The sequence below is a fragment of the Hoplias malabaricus genome, chromosome 12 (assembly GCF_029633855.1).
Source record: "Hoplias malabaricus isolate fHopMal1 chromosome 12, fHopMal1.hap1, whole genome shotgun sequence".
NCBI lineage: Eukaryota > Metazoa > Chordata > Actinopteri > Characiformes > Erythrinidae > Hoplias > Hoplias malabaricus.
Window position 1 is genome coordinate 30,094,913 of NC_089811.1, and position 17,166 is coordinate 30,112,078.

Genomic DNA, 17,166 nt, shown 5'->3' on the forward strand with positions numbered 1-17,166 from the left:
CATTACATTTATTGGACTCAAATGTTCTCACGTCTAAATCATTGTGTTGATGTAATACAAAATCCCAAATTAAGACAAGTTGGAACAGTAAAAAAAAAAACACACACATTATTGTTTCATCATTCGTTTATCATTCTTTTTCTTCTGAAGTGTTTTAAGTGAGCCTTAGTCTCATTCTTACTGCAAACAATCTTAAGGGGTTCACTAGTAAAGGCTATATGTTTTGTCACATTCCATATTGCAAAATTCCCCACATATTCTGTGTCAACTGCAGGCAGGGTTTCTAGCACCCGCACCCTATTTATCCACCACTGTGCCTTTGCAATGCTTTCAGAATGTGGTTTTACGTAGTCCTGTTGAAATATGCACGGTGTTCCTGGAAAAGATCTTGAAGGCAGTATGTGGTGTTGTAAATACATTTTATCATTAATGGTGCCATCACAGAAGTGTGAGTAGTCTTTGATACAGTCCCATACCCAGAAAGCCCCTGGTGTTTGGGCGTGCTGCTGGTAAGAGACAGGATGGTCCTAAACCTCTTCAGTCCAGATCACATGCCATCCATTTCTTAAAAAATCTTAAAATATCAATTTGTCTGACAAAAATACACTTTCCACTGTGCAATGGTGCCACCAACCCAAAGAAGTCTGGTCTCAGTGAATCCAAGGGAACCTTTTGAAACAGTAAAATTTTATCTGGCATTTGTGAGTGTAAATGTGTATTGTGGTCATAGGCAAAGGTTTGCCAAAGTGATCCTGAACCCTTGTGGTTATACTGACAGAATGGCTTTTAAAGTGTTTATTTAGCTTAGGTTTGCATCTTTGTCCTTTATACACTGAAATTCCTCCAGAAAACTTGAATCTTATAAATACAGTGTGATTAAACCATAGACTGTGAAAAAGATTCTCTTTCTTTGAGGAACAGTTTTTAAACATGTTGATCTTGCATATGTGGTCAGTGTTGATCCTACATCCATTTTTATTTTTTTTTTAGCCTTTCCCAGATGCTCCTGGTTTGTACAAACTGTACACACAGTGTTGACACTGTCTGCAATGTCTGCGAATCAAAGTTTACATTTTTTATTCCAATTCAACTTTTCCTAATTTGGGTTTGTATTTTATTAAGATTTTGAAGTTTGCATTTTGGTCAAAAAATGTTTTAAGATGCTCAAACATATATCTAATCTGGCTGTAAAGAGCATACAAATTTACTCATAATCTGGAAGTCAGTCTGTGTTTCTGTTCCATAGGCATTATTAAACTCATAAGTTTTGGTGCTTCATGAGAGTGGTGATTAGCATCAGCGACACTGTTTGTACTTGCTTGAGTGTAGTTTGTTGGCATTTAAGAATCTTGTCTTCTACATAATTGGAGCTTAATTTCTATATCAGTGTGAAAAAGGTTACTTTCTTTCCAAGCTATGCAATGCCATGCCCTTGATGGTGGTGACCTGAAGGAGTTTGAGGAAGAACCTTTGAAGCCGGCTTGGAAAAGCCAACCTCTGTGGAGGTGGCTGGAGAGACTTGCGAGTTTAGAACAATCATTGCCGCATATATTTCCCTTCGATTTCCTGCACCAGCCAGTCGATAAAGATTGATGTGCAACCTAGGCCCCGACAAAAGAAGCAGACACGATATTTCTCACTCTCTAATTTGACAGAGACATCCTGTCCATTAGCTGCGCATCACATACAGTCTTGTGTTCACTCAACATTACAGAACGGTCCGTAAATGGTTTACTAACAGCTCCGACAATGACATTAGCCTTATTGATCAGAGCATTGTTTTTGGTGCCATGGAGAATGTTTTGGGAGAAGATCAGATCAGATTGCAGCTGAAGTGCTGAGCTGTGGAGAGATGAAAGATTGGTGATTGCTCATGTGGCTTTCCTAAGAGAGGGCTTTCCATGGCTTCACATCAGAGACTCTAGTTTCAATAGCTGTGTCTTATCTATTATTGAGAGTGTGGGAAGCAGGGAGTGAAATCTCTTGGTGAACACAGCATGATCCACATTCCACTTTTCTGCAAATGCTCCTCAACACCTGTTCAGCTCTGGTTTGCATCAGTCAGGAAGGAAGCAAGGAGACGTGATGGAGCCTTGATGAGATGAGCAGAGAAATGTTACGGCAAGACTGTGATTAGCATTGTCACCACAAATTTGTCTAATCCAACAGGTGTCTGGAGGCCAGGGCAGCAAATTGGGTTATACCAATCACATTATGATATTTCATGGTAGCAAACAGACATTCTATTTTAGATATCTGAAGGTTTCGAGACACATATTCTAATTAATACATTTTGCTAATTTGCAAATTTAAATGCATTTTTTGGAGCAGCAAAGTAAAATGATTGCTATTAATTAAAACTGTGGACACTGAGGAGTATTGAGAGTTCAAATCAAAGTGTGTAATTACCTACTTACTGATGAAAACCTCTTTAGAGATTATCATAAACTTAAAAGGATGAAACATTTAGCAATTGTGATAGCTTTATAGGAATGATCTGAACATTCATTTTGTTATCATTCATTTTCTGTAACCGTTTATCCAGTTCAGTGTTGCAGTGGGTCCGGAGCCTACCCAGAATCACTGGGCGCAAAGCAGGGAGAAACCCTGGATGGTGCACCAGTCCCTCACAGGGTGTCACATACATACTAACACCTGCTGACACTTTTAAGTCACCAGCCACCTACCAACGTGTGTTTTTGGACTGTGGGAGGAAACTGGAGCACCCGGAGGAAACCCACGCAGACACAGGGAGAACACACCACACTCCTCACAGACAGTCACCCAGAGGAAACCCACGCAGACACAGGGAGAACACACCACACTCCTCACAGACAGTTACCCGGAGGAAACCCACGCAGACACAGGGAGAACACACCACACCCCTCACAGACATTTACCCGGAGGAAACCCACGCAGACAGAGGGAGAACACACCACACTTCTCACAGACAGTCACCCGGAGGAAACCCACACAGACACAGGGAGAACACACCACACTCCTCACAGACAGTCACCCGGAGGAAACCCACACAGACACAGGGAGGACACACCACACTCCTCACAGACAGTCACCCGGAGGAAACCCACACAGACACAGGGAGAACACACACACTCCTCACAGACAGTCACCTGGAGGAAACCCACACAGACACAGGGAGAACACACCACACTCCTCTCAGACAGTCACCTGGAGCGGTACTTGAACTTACAACCTCCAGGTCCCTGTGTGACTGCTGTGACACCCATTTATTATTTTTTTTTTTATCAGATTCCAGTTATTTAAAACATTTTCTCATACAGTTGCACAGCTGACACTGTTTGGGCTACATAAACACTTGGAACACCTAAACCACAAATCGGTTTTCATTTTATATAATATATCAAAAACAGTGCTACATAAGAGGTGACTGGCTAATTGACTCACCATATTAGTAGAAGCACAGAAGCAGTTCAATAACAGTATGAGTGCATTTTGTTTTCTCATATTATTTACATCATAAAATCCCCACACACATAAAAAGAAAATGGCTGATAGCCATTTTTGTTTCAAAACAAATTTGTCTGATATCTAATATGCTGGGTTCTAGTCACACATCCATTTATCTTTACTTTTAAAATATACTAATTGTCATTGAATATTTTTAAAGTGTAAATGTAGAGGATGTTTTCCAATTGTCCAAAAAATCATCCCAATTATGAAAGTTATGAAAGACTTTCAGGTGACAGCAGTGATGATTTAGAGTGGAGAAATAATGAGCTCGGTCTCAAGGATGAGACTGTTTCTCTGACTTTCAGCACTGATTTAAAGCAAGTGTGTCATGTGCATTGAGTCATTGAGGAATGTTAACAGTAGTGTACTGTGCTCTTTCGTTAAAAAAAAATAAATAAAAAAAAGAAAAAAAGCAATGCATCATTTACATAAATATATTTCATTGTACTTATGTCAATATGGTGTGTGTACTGCGACACTGAAATAGATTAAGTGGAAAAGATGATGATGATGATGATTATGGTGTGTGTATTTAAATCATATAAACTCAGTTAATTAGTTTTTTTTTAGTGCAGTGTGATTCTGACCTCTGCACTCAGTCTCACTTCTTTCCTTTATTCCGTTATTTAATGAAGGATTAAAACCAGCGCACAGTTTTGCTGGTAAGCAAGCAGTAGAGATATCTGCATTGATTAAGAGGTGTTTGTGGGTGTGTGTGCTTGCTGGAAAATGGCTTAGAGGGCAGTTTGTGTTTGTGTGGGTGTGGGTGTGGAACTAGCTGTGATACGGTGAAGGATGCTAGCCAATCAATCAGCCACTTAATTCTCACTGTGGACACAGCCAGATAAACATTCTCAATCTTATTAAACCTGCAGTGCAATTTAATTGAGGAAACCAGCAAAGAGCTGCCAGCCATTAGCTTATTGGACCTCACCCACACCGATGGTGTGGGCAATGGAAAGTGCATCTGTAGAGAGACTGTCTGAAATTGTGCCTCTCAAAATAATTGGCTTTTACGTTTCTTCTTAACTTCAAAATTTATACCATCATTGATTATTGGATTTACAAATTCCTTGTTTGTGACTCTTTCAGTTCTCTCTTTTTCTTTTTTGTAGAAAGAATATGACATGCTGCTGAATGTGACACTATTCTGGTGCACAACTTACTCTTGTTGAAATAGATATGTTTAAGATGTTAATGTTTTCTCTCCGTGCTCCAAATCGTTTATGTATTCTATGTTAATAGCACCACCACTATGTTCTCAATCAGCCATGTGCCATAATGAAACTATTCATGGCTTCTGACGTTATTCAAGATTGTTTTGTTTTTATTTTGCAGTGTGTAAATTTAAAGCCCACAAAAGGTGTGCTGTCAGGGCCACTAACAACTGTAAATGGACCACACTAGCCTCAATTGGGAAGGACATCATAGAAGACGAAGATGGGGTAAGTATCAGCCAAAGCCATTTTCTTCAAAGAAGAAAGGAATGGATATTACAGCGGGAACAGACAGAATAGAACAGTGCATAATTCAGTGTCTGTTTTTTGCTTTATAGATTGCAATGCCACATCAGTGGCTGGAAGGTAACCTGCCTGTCAGTGCCAAGTGTGCTGTGTGTGACAAAACATGCGGCAGTGTGTTGCGTCTGCAAGACTGGCGCTGTCTTTGGTGCAAAGCTATGGTAAGGACTCCCAGAAAATGTTGTGAACACAAACCAGATTTTTAATGGAAGTTAATTCATTCTTTGGCATGGGGGTCATCTACCGAGTATCCTTATTCACTGTAGTTACCATATCGGGAGAGAGAGAAAAATAAATAAATACAGCGGAACCTCTACCTACGAACTTGATCCGTTCCGTGACCCGGTTCGTAAGTAGAAAAGTTCGTTTCTCGAGTCAATTTTCCCCATTTAAAATAATGGTAAAGCAATTAATGCGTTCCAGCCCCCACCCCGAAAGTCACCCTTTTTGCACTGATATATATGTTTACAGAACTCTCAAATTAGTAAAAAAATACATGTAGCATTCCTAAAAATAAAAAAGAAACACAGTGGAAACAGTAATAAAAAGAAATAAAGTTTTAAGTGGTTAAACATCGCTACCTTGAAGACGTGACGACTGGCTGGAGGAGTAACACAGGCCCTGGCTGTATGACGGGAGGTGGGGGGTGGGTGGAATTACGGAGAGTAGGCGGGTGAATGTGTGGAGACGAAGCGTAGATACGGCTTAACTTAGCACGAATTTTGATGTCTGCTATTTACACTAATGCTAAATTGCTAAAGCTACAATTTGCTAATCTTAAAAGCTCACTCAAGTCTGGGCGCTGGGAGACTCGTCTATTGGGGTCAATGGCCATTTCCAGCCGCCGGCTCAGCGGAGGCTCGGGTTCGTTTCTAGGTTCGTGGTTCTTTGGTGGAGGCAAAAAAATATTCAAATGCCTGGTTCGTATCTTGGAAAGTTCGTTAGTATAGGACTTGGTTAGTAGAGGTTCCACTGTATAGGTAAATAAATAGATAGAATTTGGACACAACATATGATTACTGACATCACATTAATACTCCGAGCTAAGATCATAGCAAGAGTAATTTAAAACTTATTTAGATTTGACACCTCACATTAATAATGTTGGAAAAATCAGAAAAGCCTATTTTGGTATTGATCTAAAATATTTAAAATTGAGAGTTTAAGTCAGTTTGTGGTTTTGAAACAGAAGGTGTCTCTGTTAATAGGTGCACACAGCCTGCATGGACATTTACCCCAGCAAGTGTCCGCTGGGTCAGTGCAAAGTGTCCATCATCCCCCCTACTGCACTCAACAGTATCGACTCAGACGGTAGGCTTTTAAATGCTCTTAATGACCATATGTTAATGATTTTTTTTTGGGTGGACTGTTCATGTGAAATATGAGGACAAAATTCAAGAATACGTTTCACTTTTCAGGACACTGTTCCATTTTGGTGAAATGTCAGGACTTTTTCAAAGGTTTTCATTTCAAATATGACATTTTATTCCAAAAAGTAAAAGAGCAAAAAGTTATATTGTTGTCACTAAGGTTAAGGTTAGGTGGGAATGTAATTGTTGAAGAGGGGTTACTGCTGCACTGGGATTGACTGTACTTGTGCAACTGTGTGTGTGTTTTTATGGAGGAGATGGAGCTCATTTGATTTGTTGATCCTCTCAGTGAGAGTAATGCTTCTTCCCCTGGCCTTTTGACCTGTTGTGATTTGACAGTGGAGGAGGAGCATGTGTTGATGTGTTCTCTGGCTGGGGCACATGCTGCATGATGATGTGCGTTTGCATCGGCCCCAAGCGAGCAGTCATGTGCCAGCACCTCGTGGAAAGTCACTTTTCCTCAGAGCAAATTGTCCTCAGCGCATGTAAACACAACAGGCCCCAGTAGAGCATGAGCCCGGAAAAATTCAAGATGAAAGCAAACAGTGGCATTTTCCCCTACCTCTCACTCTATCTCTGTCTGTCTGTCTGTCTTTCTCTCTCTCTCACTCTCGCTCTTTCCCTCTCTCTCTTTTTTTTCCTCTCTTTACATTATTAATTTGCTGTGGATAGTTTGTGTCCCCTGACTGCTTGCTCAACCAGCTCATCATAGTACATATGCTACTGGAGATGTGTTTTCCAGGAAATTGCTTGCTGCTCTTTATTGATGTCTAAATAAAATTGCTAGTCAGAGCAGATTGACTCAGCTCTGTGTTGTGAATGTTTATTAATAGCATGGCATGCTGTGAGGCTAGCGTGGGTGCCTCCAATTTAGCGTGGCTGTGAAGTCAGACCTGTGCAATCACTGAGGACATCCTCTATTGATCTGGCCTCTGAGCCTCATGAGGGAGATTTGGGTTCTTACAGCTGGTGCCTTTCACTGGAATAGTGTGAAGCGGAAGTGGAGATTAGCTGAATGGCTGGATGCGAATGCAGTGGAAATTGGTGGTTTTGATAACAGTACAGAATTGTATAGCTTTGTGGCTCCAGTAATTGGCTGTTTAAGGCTGAATTCGGGGACAATAGCAGTCACTGTATCTGAGGAGAATAAGATGCTGGGGGAGGAGGTGTGTATTTGTGTGTGTAAAGCAGGAGATTCCTCTACCAGCCTCACTTCTGTATTCAGTTCCTCACGTGGAAGGGAAACCCCACCTCAGAGCTGAGGCTTAATTGGCTGCCGGCTGCCTTTGGCACGTGTAGTGGCTTCGTGACTCAATCTCCATCCAAAAGAGGGAGGAGGGAGGAGAAAGGATAGGAGGAAATGCAGAAAGAGACAGGGAAGAAGGGAGGGGACTAAACCCCCAAGGGTCTACTGTCAACCCCCCCCCCTTCCTCCAGCAAGCCAGGTCACATCCATCCACCCACTCAGGTCTGCCCAAATGCATGGAACGTAGACACATTGCTGAGCACCGAGATGAATCCATTTGACTTGCATATGCACGCATGCCCATGAATTTATACACACAGTCATGCACACGGAGCGGGAAGGAGACGTTGACATCCATCTAGATCAGGCCTGTGATGAATGTCATAAACACAGTGGCCAGTTGCCTGCAGAAACTGGTCAGCTCAGATGCTGCTTTGGCGCACATGCTGCTGGCACGTGATCTCACTGAATAAGTCTGAAACAGCAAAACAGCTCACTCAGGCCTGCTCTAACTCAAACGCACACAGGGGGACTTTAGAGAAAAAAAAACAAAATATTAAGATGGATTCCTTGTCCATAAGCAGACGCAGAGACGTGTGTTTTTTGGAATAATGAATTATTCTACTTTAAGGTGCCCCCATTGTGGACTCACTTTAACTTGATGATTTTATGCACCATTTTATTGTTAGGGTATGTAAATATAATGTGTTAAATGAAACAGTTCAGGGTTTGTCATCACTTTGTGCCTCAACTTCACCTAATATTAGAGCTCTGGCCCTCATATGCAAGGCAAATGTCAATTAGCATTCACACATGCTCTCAGAAAACTGACTCAGACGTCTTTTTTTTTAATGCTGCTAGTCACAGCAGTTGCATAACTCTTAATTCCCTTCTTCAAAGTGTAAAAGTGTGTGGGGGGGGGGGGTGATTTTTTTTTCTCTCGTGAATCATACTTGCGAAAAATTTTTAGTGTTTCCAAGCAACAGGAGAAGTGCAGACTCCTCCATAATATAAGTCATTAGTCAATTTTTGTGTTCTTTTTTGGACAGGTTTTTGGAAAGCCACATGCCCCCCATCGTGTGCTAGCCCACTCCTAGTGTTTGTGAATTCCAAAAGTGGAGACAACCAAGGAGTGAAATTCCTGCGCCGTTTCAAACAGCTGCTCAACCCGGCTCAGGTCTTTGACCTCGTCAATGGTGGACCTCATTTAGGGTGCGTTTCTCTGAGGCTCATGGATTAACCCATCAACTCTGTGCTAAATAATTAGAACCAAATGCAGAAGTCATAGTTCTTACTGCAGCAGTTACTCCTCATTTGATTTCTTCATTCTTTCTGCATTACAGGCTACGTTTATTTCAGAAATTTGATAACTTCCGAATCCTCGTGTGTGGTGGGGATGGCAGCGTTGGCTGGGTGTTGTCAGAAATTGATAAACTGAATCTTCACAAACAGGTAAGTTTAGCATCAAGAGTTGTCAAACAGTTAAAAAAGTATGTACTAGAGTGAAAAGTTTTAGGAATTTTAGAGAATTCTTATTCTGTATTGGGCAAGACTAGAAAACTGTAGATTATGTGTAAGCTTGAGCCCTTAAATGAAACACTGTCGTGTTAATTTGATAAATATAGACATGTGGGCTCAGGAGTACTGAAAAAAGTGTTGTCACTTAACACCACTGTGTCGAGAAATAAAACCTGAAACAATGATACATAAAGCCATCGATTCTATACAGTTTAAATTCATTTGACAGATAAATTAAAACCTTATTGTAATGATTACAGTAGTTTGTAAGGGGGAATACGTGGTGTAATGAAAGCATGGAACAGAATGTGAGAATGGGACTGCAGTGTGCTGAGGTTGTGTGTGTGTTGTTGGCAGTGTCAGCTGGGAGTGTTGCCTCTGGGCACAGGGAATGACCTGGCGCGAGTGCTTGGATGGGGACCCTCGTGTGATGATGACACACAGCTTCCTCAGATTCTGGCTAAACTGGAGAGAGCCAGTACCAAAATGCTGGACAGGTAAAATCACTTCTCCACTCTTACGTCTAAAAGAACAGAAACAAACCTAGAGTTTCCTTAAGTGTGTAGATTAGTCTGAGCTCTGTGAGGGTTGTAGATAAATATATTATGACAAAATGACAACAGTTCTGCAAGTAAACTAACTTATCATTTGTGTCTATTCTTCCTTTGTATACAGCTGTATATAAACTGCCTTTCAAAATGTTTGGAACAAATCTGTTTTTGCTTCAGTTGAACATATTTTCTGAGTGGAGTTACAATAACATACTAATTTGAAAGCTGTTTATATTTTGCATTTTTTTAACAATGGCAAAACTGAAGGACAGCTGGGCGCTTGGGAATTATTTCATCCTCAATACATTTTATAGCCTTATTGTGATTTTGGTGCTCACCACAAAGCCACATTGTAACCAAAAGCTCAAATTATTTCAATTTCCTGCTCACATCACAAAGGGTAATGTTCTTTTACATGTACTAGTGGATTCAGAATTAGATGGATCAGTAAATCATCAGTAAATGAATGAGGGAAAGGCTGGATTCTTACTGAAATGTTCTGTTTATCCTTAAATGAAGTGCCTTAAAGAAAAGGGATTACATGAGACTGAAGCTGGCTATATATATATATTTTATTTAATACATTGGGACTGTGACATTTTTACTCACGCAGTGTACACTTACGCAGACATTTTTTTGTCGCAAACCCAAGTGAAGTGTTTGCAGAAAAAGTCAATTGAGCGAACAGGACACTGGGCTGGCTCCACATAGCTGTCCTGTCATGCGTGTGTTTAGCTGCTCTGACTGAGCAAGCAGCTGCTCTCTACTTTTCACAGGTGGAGTATAATGACGTATGAGATTAAAATACCTCCAAAACACAGCTGCCCTGCCACACCTGAGGAGGCAGAGGACTGCCAGGTACCTGCCCCAAAACAAACATGAACATCCACACACACAAACAAACACACCCCTCACGCTTAACAAGGTTTACTGTAAACATACATCTATTTAGTCTTCAAACTCCATGATAGCATGCCTGTAACCCTGCTGTGTGGCTGTAGTTTCAGATCACAGATTACGAGGATTCAGTTGCTGCTCATCTCACAAAGATCCTCAATTCAGATCAGCACTCTGTGGTCATATCCTCAGCAAAGTGAGTTCTGTGCACTACCTCTGTATTCTGTTCCCAGAACTATGACGGGAAAATAAATATTTCCTCTCTGTTCCTTCCAGAATCCTGTGTGAAACAGTGAAGGACTTTGTAGCCAAGGTGGGGAAGTCCTATGAGAAGAGCACAGAGAACACAGAGGAGGCTGAAAGCATGTCCCTGAAAGTAAGATCACAGCACTAGTAATAGAAATGCTCTTGTCTACATCAGTTTAGGGGGCTTTGTTTTTTGTGGATGCTAGGGCTCTACCATATCCTATCGTTCCCAATAATATATTTTTTTAACGATAAAAGATGATCAGTATCATGTTATCGTGATGTTCTGATTTGTTTGCATAATGACTGAGCACAGCAACTATTCTGTGTTTATTTTGTTATTTATTGTGAAGCTTTAAGATTACTTTTTTATATAATTGTTTCTTTTTGCTGTTTATACACTCACACTGCACTTGGGTTGTGTGGTAGACTTTTATGCTACATTATTTTATACAAAATCAGAATCAATCTAAGTTAAAATCAATCTTGATAAACTATTGTTGTTTATCTGTAGTAAAATAAAACGTTTTAATAAATAAAACCATTTAATGCTATTAATATATACTAAATATATTTAATTTAATATATTTAATATTAATATAACATTTATTTTGTTGCATTAGTGTGTTCTTGAAATGAATAAAATGTATTTTTATTTTATTGATTATTTTATAAATGTAAATGTATTTTTCAGTGTTTTGTTCATATCACCAAGAATATCATTATCGCCAAAAAATATATTATGATATTATTTTAGGACCATATTGCCCACCCCTAGTGGATGCATTTGAATAGTGATTGCATTGATTGAATTTAGAGTTTTTGTATAAAGAAGGACATAAAATTCATTGCCAAATTAGCAAGGAAAACAGTTAACAATCCTGGCAGTTTGCATTCACCAGTTAGTACTATATTTCAGCAGTATTAATACAAATAAACATAAATGAAGTTTCATTTCAACAAAGACTATACCCAGACTTTACACCACACCCCATTGTGTCAGAAGACTTTTGCACAGTGCTGTTCTATATATAAATATCACCACACATGTATACGTAAAAACAGCTTCCCCCAATCAATAAGTAAATAACCTGAGTAAATCATTTATGAAGAAATAAAGTTTACTAAAAATGTTGTAGTACCTGCCATAAGCATCATATACAGTAAACAGTTAAGGGAAATGAAAAGAGCTTATTTAATTGGATATCTGATCACAGCTGGAGACAATGTATTACTTCTTACCACACCCATTTGCCCTGCTCCAGATTAATACCTGGTTTAGCTACATGTATCTGGGCTATAATTTGCAGCTTATATTTGCTAAACGCAAGAAAATGATGCCCTTGGTCTGCTGGCAAAATTTGTATTTGTAGAATTCCTTTGACTCCGTGACTCACTCCTAATTCTTTTAACTGTAACTGCTTCAGCTACATTTGAGACAACAGAAAGATTTGCTGTAAACTATAAAGCTTTTGTTCAAATTCATGCTGACACTCTTCTTCTCACTCCCACTCTCAGTGTGGAATCTTGAATGAAAAGCTGGATTTGCTGCTGCAGACGCTAAACACAGAGGCCCAGGCCATGAGGCCTCCATCTCTCACCACTCCCCCCATTGTAGAGGAGGAGTTGGAGGAGGAGGAGCTGCAGGAGGATGAGGACCTGAGTGAGGAGTCTCTGACGGAGCTGAAGGAGAAGCTGGAGGAGAACGTGACAGAGAAGGACTCGCCACACAAACTCTTCAGGCCAAGGGAGCAGCTGATGCTCAGAGCCAACAGCCTGAAGAAAGCAGTGCGACAGATCATTGAGCAGGCAGAGAAAAGTAAGAGTAACGAGTTAGAGATGTTCAAAAAACAACACAGGTTTGATCACATTCTACTTGAAATGTGTCAAAAGACGTCAAAGAATGAAAACTGTTTGAGTATAAAAAATACATCAAATCAAATGAATGCAAAATAATGTTCTTAAACAATGGCACAATATTTTAAGTAAAAAATGGTAAATGATAAAATTATATATATTTTTAATCCTCAACAATTATATCGTTGATGAGAGGTGGAGTGACATAGGTGGTGACAGGTGGAGGGTCATAAAGACAAAAATAACATTTACAGTTAAATTTATATGTTGAAATATAAGCCCTTTATGACGCCTTTAACAATTCTCCCATCTATTGAACTTTCTATTGAAGTCCACATATAGTATGTGTCTTGCCTCCAAGAGCTGCTGTTTTGAGTTTTTCTGACAGCCATTCTCCTAAATCTTCATTTTTAAGATGCTCCACTGGGCCTCAATAGAATTGAGGTCAGGAGATGGTGCCCAAACCATTATATTTTTTCTCATTTCATATCCATAGCAACCAGGGAGTCAGTGGTGTTTTTTGCAGCATGTGATTTGTTAAATTATGTGGAACAATCTCTTTATATAAGTTTCCATTTAATCAAGCTCACCCGGCAGACTACAAATCTAAAAGGTATTCTAAAGTTGTATTAGAAAAACAAAGGCATTTTTAAAACTAAAACTTAAATGAACTTTTCCCTGAAATCCTACTGATATTTCATTTGCTAAATAATTTTAAATGTAGCGTAGATTATAACTTCCAATCTATATTTTTATCTAATATATAACAACTCGAAGTATGCTCATCCTTACGTCCAATCAGAACTACACTTTTTCAAGTCTGTTTAGTTGTTCTGTTCAATTCAAAAAATAAATACAAAGCAAATTAAATGTATATTTTATTCCACGGTGCAAAATAGCAAACCAGTATGTAGTGTTTGGGGTTAGAAGGTCTTGTGGAGCAAGTAAAAAAAATGATAAATGACTTTGCCAAAGTGATCATTTTCCTCGAAAAAAATAAAATGTGGTTGTGAAGTCTCTTCTATTTTGTGTTTATTTTGCCTGCTCTATCCAGAGAAAACATTTACAGTCACGACATTAGCTGGATTCAGTGATACTGAGTGTGTGCTCTTTGTGTCTTTTAGTGGTAGATGAACAGAATGACCATACAGATGAGCAGGATCTGCAGTCTCCTACTGAGTTCAAAAAGGACACGGAGGATGAAAACAAGGACAGTGAGAAGGACGAGGATACGAAAGAACTGGAGGCTCTTCCCTGTGAGTTCAGCTTGCACCCACTCACTCAACAACACTATAAAATGACACCATAAAATAAACCTACTTTGCCATTAAGATAACAGAGAAAGAAAAAAACAACTGTCCTTGCCATTCTGAGCAAATAGTGATGCTGCCCTCTAGCGTTTACAGTCTGTTATGAATATTATTTGTGTTAAAAGCTTGTGTGGAGAAATTAGATTATTAGTCACATATTATTTTAAGCATCATGTTTTTAGTTTCCTTCCTCTTTTAGTCACTTTAATTTTTTCAGCTTTTTTACAGATGGCTTATTGCCTATAAAACAAACAGCTTTTGCAATTGCGTTTGCGTAACTCTACTTTTCCCTTCCGAGCTGAAGTGCTCTGTTTACAAGCTTGAAGCCTGTATGTGTTTATGGACTGTAAGTGTGTGTTCCACAAGCTATGTGCAATATTTGTCTCCATAGGGAGTATGTCATTGTGCGTTAGACAGTGGTACTTCCTGTTTATACAGAGGTTAGCTTCCTGCTTGAACATGCCCAGGAGACAATGAAAGGCTGAATGTATTCTCTTCACTCTTTTCGTCCCCTGAGGTTCCTTCTAGCTCCTCCAGCTCACAGCTGTTATGCAGTTGTTAGCTGCCTTTGATTTGTTAACATATGTTTACTTACATCAAATATACTTTTGCTGTTTGGCTCCCTATCAAATCTCAATTATCTAATTGCTTTGGTTATTTGTAAAATGTCTGTGGAAATACAGTACAAGATTAAATGCTGTGACTAAGCGTCCACATGGTTGTTTTTGTTTGCTAAAATGCCATGGAAGTGTTATATTTCCAAGAGTCTTGTGGAATCAGGAGCACTGCCATTACTGCTGTATTGTTGTTTGTCATGAACAGTTATTCCAGATCCCCCATGACAAGTTGTCTTCACTTGTGTTGAGATACAGGCTGAATCTCAAATGACACCATGCTACACACACATTATTGGACGATGATTGAATGATGATTTATGTTAGATAGTTGTAAATATAAAGAAAACAATAATTTGGGTTCTGACATACACAAAACCTGCATAACATTAACAGCACTTATTGTAGAAGGATATATATCGAGTGCAGATTATAAAATAATGGGTTGTTGGCATCCGTTTGAGATTTCTCCACAGTGGCTGTGTGAGACTCCCACGTGTGTTTTGTTTGTTTGTTTGTTTCTTGTTTTTATCTTATTGTATAATAAATTATTCAGTGTCACATTCCCTGTAGCTGTGCTTTGGATGTTAAAACCTTGTTTCTTTGTTTCTGCAGTGGCAAAGTCACCCTGTTCACCTACAGAAAGGCGCGTGAGTCGCAGCACACAGTCATGCGGCTCCTTCTCCATTCCACCTTTCACCACAAGCAAGGAGAACCTGCCTGTCCTAAATACTCGCATTATCTGCCCAGGTATGAAGACTGTAAAACTAAAACACACAATCATATGAAGAGTTTACAGTTAATTATTGATTTTTTTTGTCCCATATCCTATATAATAATTGGATATCCTATGTTTTATTTGAAGCCCATTTGTAGTTTGTGTGGAATAACATTAAATTAGCATTTACCTACCTTTTATAACTCAGAATTGTTTCTGTACTTAGTGTCTGACATATGTAAACTAGATCTGTTCTGATTGGCTGCACATTATTCCCTATTTAATAAGCAACTGTAAAGCTCCTCATAAATTCAGTGTGAAAAAGGGGGGCTACACAGTTTTCGTTTAAATAGATGAATAAATGTGAATGTGCTGGAAGAACACTGAATTCAGTATGTCTGGTTTTTGCAGCTATGTATGGATTGTATGGACTGGGGTAGGGAATTTGAAACTTCCGAAATATTTACATAGTATTTCAAAAGTATTATTTATTTATGTAAAAAGGGAAGCACAGTTTGGTTTTTCATTATTTGGGCCTTTTAAAATTCCTAATACAGTTGCAGCTGTGATGTTTGCCTGATGTTCTTTGCTGAAACCTCTCTACAGCAGTTTGTCTGTTGGTCTTTAGGCTTGCGTGCAGGCCTTGCTGCCTCCATAGCTGGAAGCTCAATCATAAGTAAAATGTTGCTTGCCAACATCGACCCTTTTGGAGCCACACCTTTCATTGACCCTGACCTGGATCCTTTGTAAGAGCCTTTGACTCATGTCTTGGTTTTCACATTTCATGGAATGGAAAATACCACGTTTAATTCTGCCTTTGGTCATAGAGAGGGGTATTTGGAGAAGTGTGTCATGAACAACTACTTTGGGATTGGCTTGGATGCCAAGATCTCACTGGAGTTCAACAACAAGCGTGAGGAGCATCCTGAGAAATGCAGGTCAGACTCATAATATGAATCGGCACATTACTGAGGGTATTTCCAAAAGCTTTATTGGCCATTTCATGATTTACATGTTCATGTCGCACCATGTTGTTATCTGTTATAGGAGTCGCACCAAAAACATGATGTGGTATGGTGTCTTAGGCACTAAGGAGTTACTGCAGAGGACATACAAGAACCTGGAGCAGAAAGTACAGTTAGAGGTAAAACCACCAGGAAAGCAGTGAGCAGACCACAGAACTGTACTCTCTGAACTCTGCCTGGATTGTATTTATGTGATCACCTGTGAAGAATACGTACAGTCTATTACTGAGGGGCAGTAAATAAATCATGGAAATTAGTAAACTTTCAGTACAGTACTCTAATGTAATTATCCTCTTTACCTGGTGAGAAGAAGGTCTTATAACAATAAATCATAAAATTGGCTTCACTTTATAGGCAAACAACATAACTGGAGCTTATTTTCTTATTTAGAATAGCATCTACATTACTGAAGCTCTTATTTTTGTTTATTAGAGTACTGCACTTTTAATTCTTGTTGTATTAATTTTAGCGCTCATGTTTGCTAGGTTACCTCAGGGGTCAGTCACTCATGCTTGTTCATGGCTGACTGCCCATTTCCTCTCTGAAGTGGAGTCCAGAGTGCCTCATTTTTTTGTGCTGGTTTTGCAGTGTGACGGACAGTACATCCCGCTCCCCAGTCTCCAGGGGATTGCTGTGTTGAATATCCCCAGTTATGCTGGAGGAACCAACTTCTGGGGCGGGACCAAAGAGGATGATGTAAGTGACCCCTATATCTCTCCTTTCGATGTACTTGTAGCCTTTAGCTTTGTAAATCTGACATCAATCTCATTGATGAAATTTCTCTGAAAAGTCCATTAAAATT

At 39.4% G+C, this 17,166-nt stretch overlaps 1 protein-coding gene and 1 long non-coding RNA gene across 7 annotated transcripts in view; one reads left to right on the forward strand and one right to left on the reverse strand.

Moving 5' to 3' along the window:
• dgkh (diacylglycerol kinase, eta) overlaps positions 1–17,166 on the forward strand; it is a 68,520-nt gene that overhangs the window by 40,222 nt on the left and 11,132 nt on the right. For all 6 annotated transcript variants that reach the window (XM_066685976.1, XM_066685975.1, XM_066685978.1 and 3 more), the window contains 16 exons: positions 4,831–4,937; positions 5,048–5,173; positions 6,221–6,323; positions 8,678–8,840; positions 8,972–9,080; positions 9,504–9,643; positions 10,474–10,555; positions 10,699–10,790; positions 10,871–10,970; positions 12,359–12,659; positions 13,822–13,953; positions 15,237–15,371; positions 15,968–16,085; positions 16,167–16,277; positions 16,387–16,483; positions 16,953–17,060. In XM_066685976.1, coding sequence (XP_066542073.1) covers positions 4,831–4,937; positions 5,048–5,173; positions 6,221–6,323; positions 8,678–8,840; positions 8,972–9,080; positions 9,504–9,643; positions 10,474–10,555; positions 10,699–10,790; positions 10,871–10,970; positions 12,359–12,659; positions 13,822–13,953; positions 15,237–15,371; positions 15,968–16,085; positions 16,167–16,277; positions 16,387–16,483; positions 16,953–17,060 — 2,024 coding nt within the window. The remainder of the gene's footprint in view (positions 1–4,830; positions 4,938–5,047; positions 5,174–6,220; positions 6,324–8,677; positions 8,841–8,971; positions 9,081–9,503; positions 9,644–10,473; positions 10,556–10,698; positions 10,791–10,870; positions 10,971–12,358; positions 12,660–13,821; positions 13,954–15,236; positions 15,372–15,967; positions 16,086–16,166; positions 16,278–16,386; positions 16,484–16,952; positions 17,061–17,166) is intronic.
• LOC136710465 (uncharacterized) overlaps positions 10,403–17,166 on the reverse strand; it is a 76,049-nt gene continuing 69,285 nt past the window's right edge. Inside the window, exon 3 of the long non-coding RNA XR_010804630.1 lies at positions 10,403–10,918. This is a non-coding gene — a long non-coding RNA (uncharacterized lncRNA). The remainder of the gene's footprint in view (positions 10,919–17,166) is intronic.